This window comes from Cynoglossus semilaevis, chromosome 16 (assembly GCF_000523025.1).
Source record: "Cynoglossus semilaevis isolate Cse_v1.0 chromosome 16, Cse_v1.0, whole genome shotgun sequence".
Taxonomy (NCBI): domain Eukaryota; kingdom Metazoa; phylum Chordata; class Actinopteri; order Pleuronectiformes; family Cynoglossidae; genus Cynoglossus; species Cynoglossus semilaevis.
The window spans coordinates 6112738-6134873 of record NC_024322.1 but is presented as its reverse complement, the minus strand read 5'-3'; the positions used below and the strand labels follow the sequence as shown (position 1 = coordinate 6134873).

Below are 22136 nucleotides of genomic sequence, written 5' to 3'. Positions count from 1 at the left end.
TCAGCTTGAGCTCATTAATTTTACATACAGGTTTGAGTAAATGCTTTTTTTTTCTCTCAAAACCTGGACATCTTTCATGGTATTGTTCAGAGTGAACTTAGTTTTGACTGAGGTCTGATGGCGAGTCGTTTTTTAGTTTGTATGTGTGGCCCTTAGACATAAGCAGAGGTCTTTGGTTTACACTGAGCTCTTTCCCACAGTCTCTGTGGTTCTGCAGTAAAGAGAGAAAAAGAAAGAAAAGAGGAGGTAATGGAGAAAAGAGAGAAGTGCTGAGTGGTGGTGGGTTACAGCTCTGGAATGTACGCACGCCCCCGAATCGGCAGTGAACACAAGGAGTCGGGGTCGCGCACCGCACACGGACATACTGCGCACGTGCTCGCGCAGCCCGCGTCAGGTCTGGGAGTAGGAGGAGGAAAAGAGCCGCTGGAGCAGGGAATGATGGCGCTGAGCGAGGAGTAGAAGTGACGAGACTTTCCTGCTACAATAACCCGGACGTCGCGGCTTGTTCGGCTGTCTGCGTGTCGTTGTCAAACACGATGAAGGAAAGTAAGAGGTGAGAGAGTCGACGAGTTGTTAACCTTTGTGTTAACATTGTTGTGCTGTAGTTAGTGTGTACTTCTTCAACGGCTGCTTGAAACACAATGAATTGTTCTGAGTGAGAGAGAAAGACAGTCGGCTCGGGTTCAAGTGTTTTCCCGTTGCGTTTTACTATCTTTGCAGTCGCGTTTTCGAAGCGAATTCACCAAGTACAATGGTCTTTACAGCGTCAACTAAGTTCACCAAAAGTTCGAAGTTAATTTAACTCACTTTCTGGGTTGCGAGTTACTTGTCTGAGAACACAAGTCAGATAACTATCGAAATTCTGACAAACGCTCCTTGTCGTTTACCAGCGTTTATACCGACTTTAATTATGTTTACTCTCAGTTTACAAAAAAATGTAACGTTTTTTTAAAGTTTATTTTATTTGAGGACTACAATTCACAATTACGTGAAGTCAACATACATATTGCACACACGTACGGAAGAGTTTTGGGGCCAAATAGAAGAGTAAAACCCCAAGAATAGTCATTTTTTAACGTCAACTTTAAACGATACGATACTATGCTTCATTCTGTATAACTTAAGAAAGAATGTCCCCATGAACATTAACTTTGCGAGTTTGCGTTTCAAAGTCCGGGTTTACCTGTGAATAATAATAATGCCTCATATTGTCATATAGAAAAACAGACAAAGATCAATACTGAATATGAAGCAACTCAGGTTTTTAATTTGAGAATATTGAAAAGATTTTGCTTGCTAAATTAAAATTTGTAGGAATACTTCAGTTCTGAAAGATTATAGAAATGTGATACGTCATTCCCCTTTTCTGAACTCTGACTGCTTTGTCATTGTGTGATTATTTTAAAGATTTTCAAGTCCAACGTTTGGCTTTATTCAAACAATTAAATTCCAAACCCTGTAAACATGTATCACTTGTTCCTAAAACTTTTCTATGTGAGTGTGTCCTATTCTACCTGGGAAATTTCAAGCAAGATGATCCAAGAACATTAACTTTTCAAGTTATTAGTTAATCAAATGTGGTACAAATAGATAAAATCATAAAATTAAGTCCAACCAAATATCAATGTAAAATGTATTGGAAGGATATGACCTTAAGGGATTCTGACTAAGGAAAGCAATATTATTGAACATTTTCTGCTGCAGAGGTAATGCTGTCTGGTGTTTTTATTTTGCAGCCTGTTACTCTGTGGAGAGGACTTCACCGTGACTGCATAGTTGACATCAGGGTTCCAGAAAGACACCAACCCTGACCATGACACCACTTGTCTAAAAAAGGAGGAATAAAAAAAAATCTGTCAAATAGCTACAGTCTCCCCCAAAAATATTTTTTCAGACATTGGCTGTATTCACAAACAACACAAACAAAAATGATCAAAGCAGAAAAACAAGTAGGTGAAAGGACCCTGCGCAGTGCTTCTCCCCACAGAAATGCTTACAAGTCTGACTTCCATGCAATTAAATGCACCTTTGATGGGCCAAAATCTGAGAGTGGTGCCAAATCATACACAAATGGCTCCAGTGACACCCGGGAGGACTCAAGGGGGAGGCCATTTGGAACCCGAGTGAACAAGATAAAGAATATATTCTTGCAGATGGATGGTCAGCAACAGGAGTGCCAAGAGGTTAAATCACCCGTTAAGCCTGATGTGCCGCAGGTGTCGCCACCAAAGCTAAACACTCAAAGAGTTAACTTCAACACTTCCACAAGCCCAGAAATACACAATTTAGATAAAACACCCAAGGGGGAGGATGTTGAGATTGACAAAGTGGCTTTGGCAGAAAAGTTTTCTGTGACTAGAAAACTCTTTGAAAGAGGCATCAAAGACCAGCCTGCAGCTGAAAAGCAGTCTCCGAACAGAGTGTCGAATCGTTTGTCCTTTGGAAGTGCCTCTGATGAGGGCAAAAACATTAGGAGAGTATCGGGATCCTCGGAGACCGCTATCAAACCAGAGCAAACTCCCACATCAGCAGTTAAATGTCGACCAGATGAAAAGGCTGATGGTGAGAAAAAACATTCATCAAGAACCTTACTGAATGCTGGACCAATTTCCAAGAGGTTGGAAAATTACATGGCTGAGGCTGACTCTGAAGAGAACAACCTACCTGCTGCAAAGGGAGCAGTGGTTTCTGCAAACAAAAATTGTGGTGCTGAACAATCGCCTACCTCTCCAACAAGAGAGACGCCGCATAAAAAACCTATGTCACCTGTCAAAGAAACCACTAACTCTTCACCTGTAACTAATACCGCTAACAAAGTTACATTCCAAATGGCAAGTGTTGTCAACAAACAGTCAAAATCTGGGTTGAGTAGCGGAGCCAAATCTTATAAGTGTGGTTCTCCATCAGCTGATGACACTGAGAAACCCGTTTCAACAGAGCAAACTGAAATCAACCATGGCTACAAGTGCTCTTCATCATCTAATGATGGATTTAACAGGACATCTGTTGGAGGGGATGATGGCAAACCACATAGTCCACCCCCAAGGGATGTGAAGCAGACTCCGTCCGCCTGTGGCTTTCAAAACACAAGCAGAGCCAAGAACTCTGAAACTATCTCCAGAAGTAATGACAGTGAGTCACATAATAGTACAAGTGAGAGGCTGCACAGCCAGAATCCATCACTGGACTCTAAGGGGGGTGGCATGGTAAGGGCAGAATTAGTAGTTGTTCACAATGAGTCTTCAGAGAGCGAGGAACATGATGATGAGAATGCTGAAGATGATGTGTTTAAGGAAGAGAAGTTGCAAAAAAGTCCCAACTTTTCCCAGCAGGTCTCAATGCAAGGTGTTTCCAAAAAGACCTACAATTCAGCAGAAACATTAGGTGAAGGTAGAGTCCTGGAGGATGGGAAGCAGTTTGATGTAAAAGAAGATAGTATAATCATCTGTCAAGATGGGGATGATAATCATGAGGAAGATGAGGAAGTGGCAGAGGAGGAGATTGAGATGGATGGACAGGTGGGCCAGAGCATCCTGGAGCGAGCCTCTCCAGTGGTGTATGGCATTGAGAACGCAGCCTTTGTAGATGACAGGGATGTAGACCAGATCCTTAGAGAAGAAGATGAGGAGGAGGAAGAAGAAGATGAGGAGGACCAGGATGATGCAGATCAAAGGTACATGGAGTATGATGACATCTACGAAGCCCCCGCTCTGTCAGATGAGGAGGAGCCTCCCCCCAAAAGGAAAATTCAGTTCTCCACTGATCCAATTCTGGTGAGTGTTCGATCTTGTTTACATCTGAACCTCTATTGCTCACCTGAACCACAGAAAACAAGTTGCACAGACCTATCATTACAAACCAGTCTCACTGACTCAGAAACGATGGTGTGAACTGGGCGTTTCCCTTTACTTGATTTAGTAACAGCTGACTGTGTTTATGGTGGTTTTATTGATGTCACAACTTCTATGTTATACAATCACGTATGCATGAATCTAAAGAAGGATTTCTGAAACCCTAGTGGTGTGTTAATTTGCTATTTGGACAAATTTACCATTACAGTTTCGCCAGAAATCAGAAGGGACCTGGGCCGATTGGGATTGTGAGGTGGCATCTTTTGTGTGCGTTATTTTTGGAAACAATGTTTGCATAAAAGCTTCTGAAATTGGGGTCACGGCAGAAAGAGGGCAGGAGTGAGACAAAGACATGTGAAATCATAAACTATACAGTAGGGAACTGTGGTCACCCCTTGGTCACTGCACTTTTTGTTCCTCAACTTAGACAGACTTCTTAAATGATTCACACATCACATATGTGAGAGATTTTTTAGTTTGTCCAAATTGGATGTGAAAAGTTTTTCATCCATATAATCTTTTCTACATACTCTATGCCTGTTTATATTATATGTATGTATGTATGATATTATATGTACTATACGTAAGAGTTGTAGATCTCGACCAAAAAGGACAAAAATAGTTTTACAATACTGATTTTTTGACAAAATTAACTAACCAAGGCCATGTGGGGTTGGTATATGTTTGGCTTCAAGGGCAACAAACCAGAATGTCACAGCTATTTCTGCACACTACAGGTTAATGCAAGCTTTTGTTAAAGATATTATTTAAACGTGCACTGGTTATTCTTTGTTGAATTAAAACAATACTGCTGTCAGCTGCTTGATATGTTCGGTCTGTGTGACCATGTTGTTTCCAGGTGCTTCTGGTTTAGAGTTGACTTGTCTGTGGAGTTTAAATATGCACCATCTGCTGGGCTCTCCCTAACTGATTGTTCTGTTCATTTCATTTACATTTAGGGGCTGTTGGTTTTCACGAACAGGTTTCATAGACGTCTGTCAAATGTATGGGAGGCAATGCCTGGTGTTGCAGGGTTTATAAACTCTGCAAGTGTACATAGGTTAAATGCTAACCACGGTGACAATGTCACTGTTGTGGTGTATTACAATAAAATAAACATTAGGGAAAAAAATTTTTTTTTGGATTGGAAGAAAACAGTCCCTTCCATTGCACTCTGGTCTACACAGCTCAATGTTTGTCCAGGCCCTAAAAAATATGCTGTTATCTCAGGGTGTGGAACCCCCTGCCACCCTTTCATTTCACTCATCCTGGCAGGGGGTCCTGGGAGAGGGGACCAGAAGTTGACCTGGGGTGGAGGGGACGCAAATAACTGTTCACTTCCTCTATCCAAAGTGAAGCTCTGACACAGATAAACAAACTGTACAGTTCAAAACAATCATGGCAGACTATGTTCCAAAGCAGCTCACAATCTAGAGGAAAATACCTGCTTTTGTGTGGTCACCAGTTCATGTGAGGAAAATACCTGCTTTTGTGTGGTCACTAGTTCATGTGTCATTGTAAAACTTTAAAAAGTGGCTGTGAAGTGTTGTCTGTGCATTTTCAATGGCATGTAGTGTAGGCAGTGAAATCAGTGTGAGTGAACTGAATACTAGTTGATTCTGCCAATGTAATTAAATTGTCACACGGGCTTAAAACCTTAATAGAGATGGTTGTCAAAACAGTCACGTGTGTTATTGCTATGATTCCAACAATGAACAATGTGCTATGTCTGCTAATAGTGCTTCATCCAGCTAAGTCACATATTGGCTGACATTTCTACCTGTGGCCTGGCCATCAGAGGCCTCCCATTAGCAGAGGGTCATCCTCCGCAGCCAACGCTATGCTTTATCCATAGCCAACTGTGGAAAAAAAGAAGTGCTTTGTGTTTCTGATCCACACCAGAGCTAGCTCCCTGTGTAACCCGAGTTCTTCTGACAGTGGAGGTGTGTTGAGAGGAAGAAAGGTCCTCTTTGTGAAGAAGAGTACAAGTCCAGTTTTAGTTTGTATCAGCCTAAGAATGATTGAAAGTATGATTTAAACAGCAATTTAAGTTGGAATACAATGGAAGTTGAAATAGCATTGCAAATATATATTAAATATATATAATTAAATGTGTGAAATCAGGGAAACAGGTTTTCCAGGATTGCTCTCTCAGGTCCGTTTTTGCCAAAAATATATATAGATATGATATATAAGATATGATTGGACATTGAAATGCTACATTCACTGCTGTTAGCACGAATAAGTTAATAATGAGTGTAGAACCACTCTCTGTGTTTTTTAAGGTAAGCAATTCTTATTAATACCAACACAAATATCCTGTAACATTGGAACTATGGATCATATCTATTTTTATCTTGGGAAAGATCTTTGGAACATTGATTCACTCTGGCTGTATTTCAGTTCTACTTTGAATTGTGGCAAAAGGCCAACTGTTATGAATGATTAACGCTCCCGGCTCTAGGTGTGTTATCTGCTGAGGGACAAAGACACTTTTCTGTGTAGTTACATGAGAAACGTTTTTGAAAGGGTCTGGTCTTATCTTTTTGCTTCCTCCTGTCAGGCTGTATCTTCTATAGCCACTTCTATATCCACTCAGGACAAGTGTCCTGTCCACATACCATTACACAAACATAACAAACCTATGCAGCCTTCAATTGGTTTCTATATATTTTAAAATTTCAGCCCTTGGTTAGATCAGATGTTTTACCAGGTATGGGCTGGAAAGAAGAAGATATAGATTGAAATACATTATTTTACATTTTAATACATGCCTAGTAATAGTTATTATTAGTTTAAATGTTGTACAAATGTATATGATTTTTGAAAGACAAAATAGGCTTCATTCTCAGGTCTCCTAGATCAGCCTATAGTGTAGTGTCATGCTTTCCACTTCCTATCTGAAATGTGTCATCTGCTGTCCAGAGGAATGTCTCTGGCAGGACTCCACCCACAGTCTAGCAGCATCAGAGAGGCCCTCTTCTTGTAGGATCTTTTTTCCCCAGCAGCCACCTGGCCTTGTTGACTATCTGACAAAATTGGTTGGAATACTAATTAAACCAGCTCAATGCTTTCATTTAGGGCTCCATGTGGGTTGATGAGTCTTGGGTTGTCCGACATTGACTTAAAGGTTTTCATTATGCCATTTCAGACCTACATAGCAATGAAGACTATCTGATTTCAATGAACGTTAGAATAAATGTGTTTTAAACATTTCACCCTCGAGTGGGACAAATGTAGGTTTTTGGAGCATTTCATAAATAAACCTGTTGAGCCTGTTCATGTTTGCACTTGGAAATTTGATTCTGTTCTGGTACTCTGCTCTTTCAGGCACTTTTATTCACACATTTATACACAAAATACTTGTTGTTTTATCTACAGATATTGATTGCAAACTCCACATCACTGCAGCTGTATGTTTCCCCTCTGTTTTAACACCACTAACAAAAAGAATTGGGTCTCCTCTCTGTTTTAGCCTACACAGTCTGTGAATATTTATTTATAGCTTAAATCATGCCACTCTGAAACAGAACAGAACACTGCTGATGTTCTGAATTTGCCTCTTTTACTTTACATTGTGGCTTTATTGAACCAAGCAGATTTGTATAACCGATAACCAATTATTTCCTTTGTAATAATTCACAAAAAGTAAATGTAAAATGGGAAGTTAAAACATATCTCACCTTGTTGTTTTGGAAAAACACAGCACTACAAACTACTGAATTTCTTCTGTAAAGCAGTCTTCGATCAGTCTTTTTTTTTTATTAGGTGTCAAACCAAAAGCAAGTTTCCCTTAATGAGATGTTGTCATCAATTATTTCACTTTAAGGTTCCCAATAACTGATCAAATGTATTATTTTTATTGTGCAAGAATAAATAGTACACTTGGGTAGACTGCTGGCTGTAAATGCACAGTCAGCTGCTTGGTTGGCAGCTGGGAGGTGTGGAAAACTGTGGGCATGCTTACAGGAAGTAAAATATACACATTTCATTTTCCCCCTCTGTTTGTATTACACAGGATCCCAAAAAATGGACCCATTGCCGTCTTTCCCATTTACTCTGTTGTAAGACCTGCACCTCTCTTTCCTCAGCTCACTCACTCAAAACATGGTTTAATATGATATGAATCCATAGTCTTTACATTACAAGAACCTCGTTCGAGTGGTGGGCCGTTGTTCTGCACCTAAGAGTCATGTCTCTGCAGCTGCTGACTCATTTCCCACACTGGTATTCAGTTGGTTGGGAGTGGAATGAGGGAACGATGGAAAGGGTTTCAATTTGGGTGTGGGCATGTGAGTTCTCATAGAGAGGACAGACCACTGCAGTTGCTGAAGATGGATCAAAGGCCCACACATACTGCAGAAGAAGAGGAGTACTTTGGAAAGCAGTTAAAATGTGGCACACCTAGCCTGACCCACAGTGCAACCCCAGTGACCACACCTGTAATTTAAGGGGAAGATCGGTATTGAAACACATTAAATACTTTGGTCTGTATAAACTCAAAGACAAACTGTTAGTACTTTGTTGGTCTGTTACTTGTTGGTGTTAGACAGATGTGTGAAGTAAGTTCTCTTTACCAAGGAAATGGATGTTAAATCTGATATCTGGGAACACTGTGCAGAACTTTTTTTGCTAATTAAGACCTTGATTTTTCACTTTCCTGCTAAGAAGACAATGCCTGTAGAAAAGAACAGAACATTGTTTTTTAATGGCCTCAATGTCCATGGCAACAGGCGATATTGCTGAGCGTTGGGGGGATACAACACTACTGCTGTTCAGTATCAGGTCACTGTGACGTTGCCTTTATTCTATTAGCCTACATTTTCACCCCTTAATCACTAAATTCTCTGAAGAAGAAACATATTTCAGCCTTAATAAAGGTTGAGCTCCATCTGGTTCTGTAAAGCTATTTAAATCTGCCTGAATCCTTATGGATTATACTTATTCTTGCACAGTCTGTCTAGCCTGCTTATTGGAGTCAGTGTAAAATTGGTTTAATGAGGTTAGCGGCACAAAATGCCTCACCTCCATTGGTAAATCTATGTTTTGTTTTCCACACAAAATATAGTCATAGGGTGTGAGCCTATTGTTTATCTTGTTGAGGTTTTAAAGGAGGAGGAGGAATCTAAGGGGTAAAGAACTTTCTTGGGTTGATGGATGTAGGAGGCCCCATGAATAGCATTCCATCCTATACCACAGAAGTGTAGCAGTGTGCATGATGTGCTTGTTTGTACTGTTCCGTCAAATGAAGTCAGTGTGAGAGAAATAACAGCACATACACTGAATCATGTAATCTATGTCTTCACACTCACACAACAGCTGTGATACTACTTGGACGTGCATGTGTGTGAAAAGCAACACCGTGTTGTAAAAACAGAAATAGATATTGTAATTTTCTCTGACAGGTTGAATGCAGTGACTTATGCTGGAGACTCATTATCTGCACAGATCTGGGTCTCATCCAAAGGCTACATAAAGAGTAGACACAAAGACAGAGGGAGGAGGAGATTATTTGTTGTTAATTGTTTGAGTCTTGACATGCTCTAAGATCTAGACCCTAGACATTGTTGCCCAGGGTGAAAATATTCATGTCATTACGTCATACATCCTTGCGCCAATGGTCTAATTCCTATAATCCTATAATCTAAGTTAACGTTATACTACAGTGTACAAAAATGGTTCCCCTCTATTTTAGTTTTAAAGCTATTTGATTGTACTCTGGAAGACTCTTGGTTTTCAGTTTAGTTTAATTAAGTCTGTGCTTTGATTTTGAAGGTTGCCACACATCTTTAAACTTCCCAAGAAGTTCAAAGTTCAACTTTAGTACTTTTATATTAGATGTGAATTATATATCAATGTAAAACTGCTCAGGCCTTAGCAGATATTCAGTTTTTTTATTCTTCCTCTCTGCCTACCTGCAGCTCATTTTTTCCTATTTGCTCACATTCTCAATTTTTCCACGGTCAAAGTTCCAAGACAGTTCTCGTTTGCTCCATATAATCAACCAGTGCAGTTAAACCTGGATTCCAAAGCAATCCAGGAAAAGCAAATTATCAGCATAGTCACCATTAACTCCGTCATGAGTCCTGTCATTTTTTTAAACTCACTTTACGACTGTCAATGACTGGGCAAGGCTTTATGTTGGTAACTCAAGGTCAGGAACCTGAGCCGTTTCCTATAGACATGTTGGTTTTATGTCATATCATAATGAAGCTCTGAGTTGTTTGATGTTGAGTATTATTTCTTTGCCCAGAACATCTGTGTTTATGTACTGCAGTCCCTGAATGTCTTCTGTTGACGTCGAGACCCAGGTATTGTGAAAGCTCTTGTGGGATGGAGGAGCATTGACAAGACAGTGTTTCCCTGCAAACCACAGCTGCAATCGTTATTCTTTTGGCAGAAAATGTAAGTGATAAATGGTTATTTGAGGATGGATCATGGCACTTCTTCTTGATACTATCTGAGGGGCTCAATGAGAGAATTAATCTTAAATCCTTTTATAGGAAATTTTGGTTGAATTTTCTAAAAATAAATCTTAATATCTGTTATTTAACATTGCACTTATAACATATTCATTAGACAAAAGGAAAAAGAAAAGGCCTTGGCTGGTTTTACTGCCAGCCTGGTTCTGTTTCCTGAACATAAACTGATTTAGAGATTAATACCAGCAACATACTCCAACCTTAACTACTAGGTCACTTCCTCTTACTTTTAATTTATCCTTTAATTAACTGCTAACTGCCTTATTGCCCGTGTCAGCTGTTAAGAAGTTGATCGTTTTCTTCCTTAGCTTTAGGTGACATTTAGTTTTGCTATTCTGATGACATCACTTGTCTCGTCTTTTAAGACTGACCTTTGCTGCTTTCTATGCTTATTTTTCTCCAGCTGTGTCCTACTTTCCACGTCGCTCACATGCTGCTTACGCTTTATAATGTCAACCAGAGAACAGTTGCTGGATCATATACACCACCGACTTTTTCATAATTTATTTTACACAAACAATCAAGTTTGGTCATTGTGATATATACTTGACAATACACCAAGTGCTGTGTGAAAGGCATTTTGTGAGGTAACAAAAGTCAGGTCATGTGAGTGACTTACTGACATGTGCAGTTTTAAATGATTGTGCAATCATCAGGGTAATGACCTGATCAACAAGGTTCAAATGAAGTCAGATGATGACGTGTGGAATTCAGTAAATAAAATCTAATCTTTGTGTGAAAATAGCTTTAACATCAAAAGCATGTTGAATTTTAGTGCTTGTTACGAAGTTGAAAACTATCTCAAGGTTTTATAAGTTGTTGATGTTGTTTTCTGGAGCATTCTATTTGGGTTCTGTCTGTCTTGTAAACTGTGTTTTTTAAATAATTTGGTAAAACATGTTGTATTCTCTGCCCTTTGGTGAATCATCACAATTAGGGAGAACGTGATTTAGGGTTTTGCTGCATGTGTTCCTAGTCAGCTCTTCATCATCATTTGGAAATAGAATAACAGGATACAGGATAATATCTCTGCCAGCTCAGGCTCATTACAAGTTTGGCAGAGCGTCAGGGCGATGGCTCAGATTTTCAGACTACTGCTATTATCCAGTGGCATCAAAGGCCATTGTTGCCAAAGGCACTTTGACTAATTCCTTAATTGTACTTATTTTTCTACAGCTTGGTGAATATGTAATGGGGGTTTCAGTGATAATTAAAATAACTAGATAAAATATGCACTAACAGCATATGCAGCTCTTTTTAATCCCAAATTTTACTACACTGGATTTACTACTTTCACATTTTCTACCCATTAACCTCACATTAACATTGTGGACATAGGAGCAATTCAACTTTTGATTGCTGTGCTTTACAATCAGTGAACTGGGGAGCTGGTTGTGTCTGACCGCCAGTATAATGGTCCAAAGTAACACAAGGGATCTGCCAAAAATTAATGTGTTTTTCATTCAGTCCACCAAAAGTACACCCTAATTTGCCAACTTCTCAATGAGGTCTACATATTTACATGTAAAATTGTAAACCTAAACTATTAACTTTTTTAAACAAATACAGGTCTTCAGTACCTTTTCTAATGAGGACTACGATCGACGGAATGATGACGTGGACCCTGTCGCAGCCTCTGCCGAGTACGAGCTGGAGAAGAGAGTAGAGAAGATGGATGTGTTCCCTGTGGAAATTGAAAAAGGTGTGTTTTTCTTTCCTTAAAGGCAAAAGAATTTATAACTGTTGTGTAAGAACTCTTATTTTAGATAGATATGTTATGTATTGATCTATCATTTGTATGTGAAACAGCAGCGTACTATAGTGTAGCAACAAAGACAAAATAGAAAAGTAACAAGAAAGATAGTATCAAAAATTGACTGTGATAGTAAGCCACATAATTGAGAATATGAACACATATGAACAAGGACAGAGAGACATGAATGCTTTTGCAGCAGCTACAGTATGAAACAGTTTTTGTTTTTTATTATTCCTGGTTTGGAAAAATGTACTAATTGTCAATCAGCCACAGTGACGCTGCACATGTCTTTTTGAAAAAATACTATGTTGCCTGTGCAACGTGTATTGTGTGATGTGTACCTTGTGTGCAGATTTTTCCACCAACTTTGAAACATTCTTTTTTCTGAATTCAGGAGATAACGGACTTGGTATTAGCATCATAGGAATGGGGGTTGGAGCCGACCAAGGTCTGGAGAAGCTTGGCATTTTTGTGAAAACTATTACAGAGCAGGGAGCAGCTGAGAAAGATGGACGGTGAGTTTAAACCAAGGAAAACACTTGATCTTTTGCACAAAGATCTCACTAGTAGGAAGTTATTTCTATTGATGGATTGTTAACAGAATAATGTGGCAGAAAAGGAAATACATTTAAAACCACTTATTTTAATCTCTGTCTTCTATCTCTTCAGCATACAGGTGAATGACCAGATAGTGGAGGTGGATGGTATCAGTCTTGTAGGTGTGACGCAACTGTTCGCTGCAACCGTCCTGAAGAACACCAAAGGCACAGTGAGGTGAGCTTCAAGCCCATAAAACATAAGTGTGTTACAGGTTGCGACATGTTAATAATTAATGATGGTGTCATGAAGCAGCCACGTGTGACAGGACATGACAGTTAAACGCCAAGACTCTACCATAGGAAGACAGTACCAAGATACATAAAACATTCCATAGAATGAACAGTCCTTTCAAGGTGTTTCCTTAAAAATTACAGGTTCCTTATTGGACGTGAGAAGCCGGGAACACAGAGTGAGGTTGCACGACTCATAAGTGAGACTCTGGAGCAGGAGAAGAATCAGCAGCAGCAACATCATGATGATCTCTACGAGCACTCCACAGAGGAGGTTAGTTAACGACACTTGAAAATATTAATATTCAAATCAGGTGTGTTATTAATTAGTACAACTGTGTTAATTGTTGAAATCAATCAGATTCAATTTCTTATGCATTTAAACATGACAAGACACAACCAGTCCAACCTCACCCTGCTCAATCAGGAAGTGAGCATCTGGCATTAAATAATAACATGTGTCACCATTCTTCTGAGTTATAAAGTGTTTATTGTACTGCTCGCTGTCTGCCCGAGTTGTGAAATGTTTACTTTGGGAAGTGACCACAAGACGCTGTCTTTATGAGGAAAAAGCCTGAGCACTGAATACAGTGGGTGAGGATGAAGGCTGTGACAAAGGTAGTTCTTTCTTCATGCCCTGTATTTTACAGTATCTTACATTCCAGTGTATGGACTTTGCCCGTATTGTGTTATATTCATATATTATATGTATATATATATATATATTGTGTAATATTTTACTGTGCAGAATTTAAACATGATTAATTTTACCAACACCCAAAAATGTCAAACACAAAATGAGAATGAGGAAAAAATGACAATATTTTCTACGGCAACTGTTGGTGTGGCTGGTGGTATTATAAAAGATATTACCAATAACATGTCACTAGACCAGTAAATGAATTATGAAAAATCTAGTTAAACAAAGTTTGTTTCTTTAATCAAAATTGGAAATCATAACAACTCAACACACTTTGTGTTGCATGTATTTTTACAGTCACTTGCTAAAGAGTGAATCCTCTGCACAGTATAAAGTGAGCTTTAACTTTGTGCAGCCCCTTATGCTTTGATCTAGTCTACTCATGTTGGTTTACTCATAAAAACCTTCTGTCAGACTGTGGTGAGTTGTACCACTGGGAGTGTTGTTGACACATTCTGAGCTTCCTGCGCCTGTAAGGGTGTGTGACTGTTGCACGACCTGAAGGCATGTGTAACACTGGCATTCTAGGAGGAGCACTTTGAAGACCAGGACTGCGAAGATGAGAGGATTCTTGGCTCAAATTTCTCTCCCGGAAGAACCGTAGAGGTGTTTGAGTTGCCCGAGTCCGAATCTCTGTTCATGCCAACCAACATGGACGGCTCTCAGATGTCACTCAAGTTCAAGGAGGTATCGCCACCACTATGGCAACATTAGTCCTTTAAAAGCAGTGATCATAAAAGGTTTTTAATAACACATGATTTTCTTTTCTTTTTTGTCACAGCTGCAGCTTAAAAACAACATTGCTACTGCTGAAATAAATCAACTTACAGAAAAGGTATGGTAATAAATACCCATTTAGCTGAGATGAGCAACATTAGTCCGTGCTACATTTATAGTGTGTACATCATGGGGTCAAGGCAGAGGCAGTCTGTATGTATGGCTGCATTTTTACAAAAAAATAGACCTGTGTTGTTTCAATATAAAAAAAACAGGGAAATACCTACACTACAGCATGCAGAAACAATCACTGCACTGTCTTTTATAAGTTGCGTAGAGACAGTGCTAAAGACTCACACGGAAGAACTTGTATTGTGATGTTCTCTGCTTTAAATCCCCTGGGTGACATTAAACTCATCTGGGTCCAGCCCTGTGTTAATGTCAGTGTAAGTTATGTGTCAACCTGCTTACACAATAACATATCCATCCACTATAATTTGGATTTGGATGACAAGGGTGAGTCTGGCTGAGAGGCTCGCCCAGGAACCTCTCACACAGCAAACAAACCCATTAATTAGTAAGCCAACAGGAGAGTGATGTTGATAATGGAATGTGTAATTTCTTATCAATTACAATTCTTAAACAGTGTTTTATTGTCACAGTTAATTATATTGAATTTAGTCACATTTTCACGAATCTTTAGTACAATATTGAGCTAAGAACGGTGTTCTTTCTTTAGTGAACTGTTCAGGAAAATAGTTTCATAATCAATAAGTTAAACCAACTGTTGATCCAATCAGTTTGTTACACACCTATATTTGTCATGTCTGTATAGCTTAGGGCTTCAGAGGAGGAGAAATCCTTGTGGGAAGCCAGAGAGTCTGCACTGGAGCAAAAGATTGAAGATAGCACTGAGAAAATCCTAAAGCTGGAGAGTTACTGGCTAGAAGCCCAGGCTCTGTGTAAGAATGTCAATGACCAATTAGTGGAGACACAGACTCAGTACGAGACCCTGGACAAGAAGTACAACAAGGCCAAGAAACTGCTGAAAGACTACCAACAGAAGTGAGTTTGTCCAGTTGTCATTAAAGCTTCACTGAATATTGCTTTTATGGTATTGACTTGAATGACTAACTGGCATAAAGTGGAGCCCAGACTGACTTGTGCATTTCAAGGCAATGTAGAATACTCTCAAGAAACACTACCTATGTGTTTATAATTTCAGAATGATCATGAAAACTGTTCACAGCTTTGAAGGTTGAAGTCTTTATTTTGAGCTTTGTAGATAAGCCTGAATAATAAGATCACATTGTTTCTGATATAAAATGAGACAAACGTGTTGAGAAGTTGACATTTCTTGAGCAACAAAGATTAAGGTCCACTCACACTCATTTTATCACAATGATACCAGATACTTGACAAGGTTGTATCACAAGCATTAGTTGTAAAACGCATATTGAGTTGACGCATTTTTGGGTTGGTAGGCAAACGTTAATCCAGATAGTGACTGTTATCCTATCAGTGTTATCAACATAACATAGCATTTGAGCTTAGTGTTGTTTTGTAGTATGTATTTATTTTTACATTTTAACACTTTATTTAAAGGTTATATCACTATAAAGGGGCCAGATAAATATGTGCCAGTATAATAAAGTAATTCTGGGATGAGCACATGTAATGAAACCTGTTTACAAGCTGAAAAGTCTGATGGGAAACCACATTTTCTTGTTTCCTCCCTAGAGAAATAGACTTTGTGAAGAAAGAGGAGGAGCTGAAAAAGAGTTTAGATGAAAAAGACAAGTGGTACACGGAGCAGCTGGAGAGTCTGCAGAACAGGGTAAGACCTCGGGTCCGAAAAAGATGCTCATGACTCAAATATTTTGAGAACACTAATGAGTCTGTGTTGCTGATGTGAACGCAGATAGCTGTTCTGGAGTCCAGAGGAGCCTTGTCTGCAGACAGTGCTCAGGACTCTGCTGCAGAGGAGAGACTGAGCAGCCACGGCTCAATCACCAACACACAGTCTGTGGACTCACTGCTAGGTAAGAAGCTCTCCTGTATATAATTAATATAATTTAAACCAGATGTTTGTACGATCACATTAAATTATACCTGATCAAACTCAACAACTAATAATACAGTCTTGTTAAAACTGGTAAATATTTAATAGAGTTTTACAGAATCCATTGAAATATTTTGACTCCTTTTTTCCCCTCAACTGTAGAGCATCATTGGGGTGAGTTGGTTCCTGAAACTGAACGCCTTGATACCAGCGCACACAGAGCCAAAGGCCTGCTGGCTCAGAAAGCCAAGCGTCAGCCTCCATCACGGAACAAACTGAAGGAAAGCCTTAAACGAGCTTCCAGTATTTCCCAGGTCAGCTGGGAACAAATGTGACAATGACACTGTGTAAAATGTATAAGAATGATTGTCTTGTGTTATGAGAGCATTTGTTTTGTCAGAAAGACAACACATTTAACACGGTAAGTAAAACAAAGCATTGAGTATCATCAGTGAACGGTACTCGTCAACACCTGATCTGTTTCCAAGCTGTGAGAAAGGAAGCGATGCTGCGACCTTGGATGTTCAATAGTGTATCCAAAACTGAAACTTTTTTTCTGTAAAACCAAACCTCTCCACAAGGGGCTATAGTAGCTGAAAGAAATGACAAAAGATACAGTAAAACGGTCATCGCAGCGAAATCTGGAACATTAAGTATCAGTGATTAACCAATTTACTCAAACCAAGTAAATAATCTCACTTCTTCTCTTTTTTAAACCAAACAGATACCTTTATTTATTTATACTTTCACAAAAATGGAAATATTGCAATGCAGTGACACATACACATGTACAGGACCCACTGGACTGTAGAGTATTTGCACATCATCCATTAAGATCATTGCACAAAAACTCTCGGTTATATTTAGATTTTATCGTTCTTTTTCTTTCTAAATAAGTATTCTCTTCTCTACAGGACACTGAAGAGGAGGATGAGCAGGAGGAACAGGAACTCCCCAGGAGGAGGAGGTCCATCCAGGAGAGCCTAGCTCTCCCAGTGAATGTTTGCTACCCTGGAAATGGACAGAAGGACAAGCCAGTTGAGGCCAGAGATGTCTCTGGAAGTAAGGGGGATCTCTGCAGCAGCCCATCCTTATCGCCGTCTCTTGGAGACAGCATTGAAAGCAGTGGAAGTCCTTCTTTGTCTTCTCCTAAAGACAGCTCATCACCACAGTCCCCCTCTGGACCTGCACAGAACGTCAAGAAGAGGGAGTCCAAAGGAAAAAGCAAAGAGTCCAAAGGTTTGAGAAAAACTCTGCAGCAAAGACAGCAACAGCTCTGGTGGACGGTGTCACTGATAACGTGTTATTTTGGTTTCACTTCAGATGACTCAAATGAGCCTTCACCAGCAGGAAAACCTAAGAGACGCTTTCCAGATTTTGGGTAGGCTTCAACAGAAATCACTTTTTATTTTCAAGTCTCACCGTTTACTGCTTACTGAGAAAATGTTACTGATGATTTTTACAGTGGCCTCAGGAAGTCAGGTGGTAAAGGAAAAAAACATGACAAGGAGGCGATGAGAGCATCTTTGGACAGCAGGTAGAGTAAAACTGACAAGAGACAAGTACTTTATACATCACAACAACTGAAACATTTTAATATAATGTAGATTAAATGTATTATACAGTATATATATATATATATATATATATATATATATATATAGTGTAGTATTAGTAGTAATACTACAGTCCAGTGTAGTATATGGTAGTGTAATGTAGTATACTTATAGTATCTATCATAGGTCATTGTGTCAGTCTACTGTCATTTCTTTTTTCCTCAAACCTTCAGGGGTTCAGCTGAACTACTGGAGGAGTCTGGAGGAAATCTGTCTCCTGCAGAATCAATGACCTCCATCCCTACCTGTATGCCCTTCACCTGGTTTGGGGATAAGGACAGAGACAGGGAGCCCTCGTCTTCCAGCAGTAGTTTGCCCTACACAGCCACTGAGACAAGCAGCGAACAAAGCCAAGATCGTAAAAACAAAGTATGTGGTTTTCCTTTTTTTTAGCAACAAGGTATCTGACTTTCTACAGATATCTATTTTATTTTTGCAACCACATAATTATGACCTGGGGTACAATTAGTGCAGTCACCACCTTGAAGCTTGTTCGTCCACCAGCTAACACAGTACACTGATTTATATTCTGTCAGGTAATACATTACAGAGTGTAAAATGAGAAGTATTTTCTCTTGCCTTGTACTGTTTGGACCTACAGCAGATTTTATGACATAGTAGTCAATAGTTAAAATGAAGTCGAACCGTTAAAGCACAGATGACTTCCATTCTTCTTGGAAGGATTTCTAGAATAATTTGGAGTCTTTATTTGAAACTGATATTAGGAGAGGGGGTCTGGCTCACAGTCTCCATTCTTGTCCAACTCAAGTTGTTGGACGAAGTTGGAAATTGAGCTTCTTTCTTTGCCACTCAAGTTCTTCCACAACCAGCTCAACCAACCTTGCCCTTGTGGACCTGGCTTTGGTCAGTTAGAACACAGTTATGCTGGAGTGTCTCTCCCAAGCTGTTCCCACAAAGTTGAAAGCCCAGAATTGACCATAATTTCTTGGCAAGCTCGACCATTCATGCTTTCCATCTTTTGAATCAAGACTTCCAGGCCATTTTTATTAAGACATACCAATGTACCCTTACCTTACTTGTCAGTCGGCACACTTATGTAGCAATGTGTATCTTAAAAAAATCAACACACACACTGTCCAAACAAATAGGAATGGACCAGAGAAAATCTGGTCCTTTTTCTGAACTGTGTACAACTTTTCCCTGTTTTTACACACTGTACCATCTACTGTATAAACACCATGTAAAACAATATGTGTAGGCTGGTGTCACACACACACACACACACACACACACGCACGCCTGTACTTCCCTGCTCTATCAACTACAGAATGCAGTGGCTACACAAACTGAAGCCACATGTGAGCGGCCTGCAGGAGCCAGCAGGGAGGATTTGGTGGCTTTTCAGTGATTTCTTAAAAAAAAGTGACAGATGAAACACGCCCAATGAAACGGCTGGCTCACTGTCATACAGGCTGTGGTTCAGGCTGATGTTTCCACCATTCTGTTTAATGAGTTCAAGACATAAGCTGAACCCGAGCGAAGCCGTTACAGAGTGCAGGGATTTAGTTGTTCTGCTGTGAACAGCACCGCAGAACAACTCATTTTCACTGCTGTGCTGCCTGGACATTCATGTGACTGAAACATGTTTCCTTCAAACAGACAAATCTCTCCTGGTCTTCTTTATTCAGTCGATCATTAGATTTGGTACAGTATACAACTTTCTGTTTTACCCCTTTGATTTTAGAACACCGGTTAGAGCAGTACTAACAAATGCAGCTCCTCATTTGTCACTGTAGTGTGGTTGTTGTAGTCCTCCGTTTGTATTAGATAAAATAGGGAAAATCTACGTAGGACTTTTTGCACCAGCAAAGTAAAATATGGAGAAATATCTCTCTCTGCAACACTGACCTTTATACCAGAAGATACCACCTCAGATGGGAAATTCCTCAACTACATTCATTGAACTTTTCATGAGATTTCATATAAACTGGTGCAAAAGCCCTGACTCTGTGTTTAACCCACAATTGTCTGTGGAAAATTCAGCTGCTTTAGACGGTAAACTTGACAACCTGCTGGTCTTTGTGTTTGTCGTAGTTAAATGTAGTGGTTGTTGTTGTAGTTGGTGGTGGATTGGTTCACAGTGGGCTCACCTTTGACGGCCGTCGTAGGTCATACATCTCGATCTTCCCTCTAACTATTCGCTTGTCGATGACCACAGGTTTCTCACTGCTCTTTAATCTGTATTTGATGATTGGTACACAAGGAAATTCACACTAAAATCTGTTCTTTCAAAGTTCACTTGAACTTTTACTGAACTGGCAAAAAAAACTAATTATGTATGTCATCTCATCGTACTCAAAACGTCACTAAGGCAGTCTGTACTTAACTATACTACAAATTACTATAAGTCCTAAGTACTCCATACTGAGCTCTTCTACAGTGCAAAGTACTAAACTCTACTAACGTTAAGAAACTATACTACAATGTATTACACTATACATAACAATAACCTATGATTCTAAAGTACACTAAAGTAGAAGTACTGCAGTTTTGTAACAAATGTTTTGCATCACCCCTGTGTATCATTTAGGCTATACAGAGGTAAAATAACATTTGAATAAATACATAACAACATGTGTACTTCAATTATGAGAATTTTTTTACCTATATGTTTATAGGTGTGAGAAATATTACTAGCCACATGTTATCAATTCTTATCTTTTCAGAAGTTAGCCTTGATGCTAAATCTAATGTTGGAACTTCTTAAAATGACATTCTGAAATGCTGACACATTTTTTGCCAGAACTTTTATGTGTTTGTTCCTTATTATGTCAAAATAAGGAACAAATTACAAAACACAATACAGTGGCTTCAAAGACCTGCCTGACAGCAGTCCAGATGACTCCTGTTAGAAGTTCAAGTGAAGTTACAGATTTTAGGTTTTCTAGAATGTTGAGAAAGTGTACCAACGTTTCTGCATTGATGTAACACAGTAACCCAGATCACTGACTAGTACAAATTCAGTAGTAGAGTAGAATAGTTCTACTGTTAGAACTCATGCAGCCTGTCCGTTGTTTCTCATCCAAGTGTTGTTTGCTGATGTGTTACTTGAGTAAATGCGTTCCTTGTTTCCACTTGTTCCAGAGTTTTTCAGTCATAGATGATTCTAACGCTGCCAGTCCCAGTTCAGACATCTTTGGGTTAGTTGCTGAACCCAATCTGTCTGGGCGCTCGCACACTTTAATCTTCTCTTCCAGCGAGGTGAGTGCTTTCCTTATTGTACCATCACATAAGCCAATGTAGGACGCCTTGATGTGGGCTGAAAGGAGACGTTCTCCAGCATGTTCTCTGAGGCTTACGAGACACTTTTAGAAGTGTTGGCAAAATAAATGCCAGCTGAGCAGATGAAAGAGAGTTGCATGTGTGAGTGAAATAGAGCTGTTCCGTTTTGTGTGACGGCTCGGCTTGTCCTTAATCAGCTGTGATGACAAGTTTGTACTTTTGCTTCTGTTACGACTGTCACCCATTGCTTCATGTTCTTTTTGAGCTTCTGGCAGACTGTACAACATTGTAGACTGCTGTGCTGCCTGCTTTTTTTTTTTTTTTAACTATCTGTTTTTTATCATATAAGTCATTACAGAAGTCAGTTCTTTGTTGAAATTCATAAACACACAAAAAAAATACAAAACCACACACTGACATGCATCTGTGTATTTTTGTTGTTGCACGCTTGTTTTTTTTCCTGCAGTGACTTGTTGAATTGGAAACGCAAGTTTGTTAATCAGCAGAATGTGCACCATATGTTTTTTTTTATGCACAGCTCCCCCTGACTCTTATTAATACACGTTTACTCCCAGTTGAGGATGAACTAATCTCCTTGCCTAAGAAAACTGTATTCATTCATCTTCCTTCACTGTTCTAGTACAGGGACAAAAAATCTTTTGCAATTAGTCAAAATTATGGTCAATCAGCAAGAAAGAAACTAAAGTCACTCGGACACAGGGAGTCGGACCACTAAACCAGGGATCATCCTGCTATTGGATTAGCACTGACCACTTCTGCCCCCCTGTGGCCTCTTGGAAAACCCAATTGTCTTTTAAAAGTGTTTGTCTTCTGTGTGCACTGTAGACTCTGAATGATGAACCTGGACCTACAGGGAAA

At 39.4% G+C, this 22136-nt stretch overlaps 1 protein-coding gene across 1 annotated transcript in view; it reads left to right on the top strand.

Moving 5' to 3' along the window:
- Nucleotides 1-251: 251 nt before the first annotated feature.
- ppp1r9ala (protein phosphatase 1 regulatory subunit 9A-like A) overlaps nt 252-22136 on the top strand; it is a 23708-nt gene continuing 1823 nt past the window's right edge. The window contains 18 exon segments of the mRNA XM_025063958.1: nt 252-553; nt 1737-3773; nt 11903-12035; nt 12484-12604; nt 12759-12863; nt 13064-13193; nt 14148-14306; nt 14401-14454; nt 15172-15401; nt 16077-16173; nt 16258-16378; nt 16561-16712; nt 17313-17637; nt 17722-17779; nt 17864-17935; nt 18188-18383; nt 21120-21236; nt 22104-22136. The exon segment at nt 22104-22136 is cut by the window's right edge and continues 9 nt beyond it. Of these exon segments, the coding sequence (XP_024919726.1) occupies nt 1929-3773; nt 11903-12035; nt 12484-12604; nt 12759-12863; nt 13064-13193; nt 14148-14306; nt 14401-14454; nt 15172-15401; nt 16077-16173; nt 16258-16378; nt 16561-16712; nt 17313-17637; nt 17722-17779; nt 17864-17935; nt 18188-18383; nt 21120-21236; nt 22104-22136 (3948 nt within the window). The 5' untranslated portion in view covers nt 252-553; nt 1737-1928.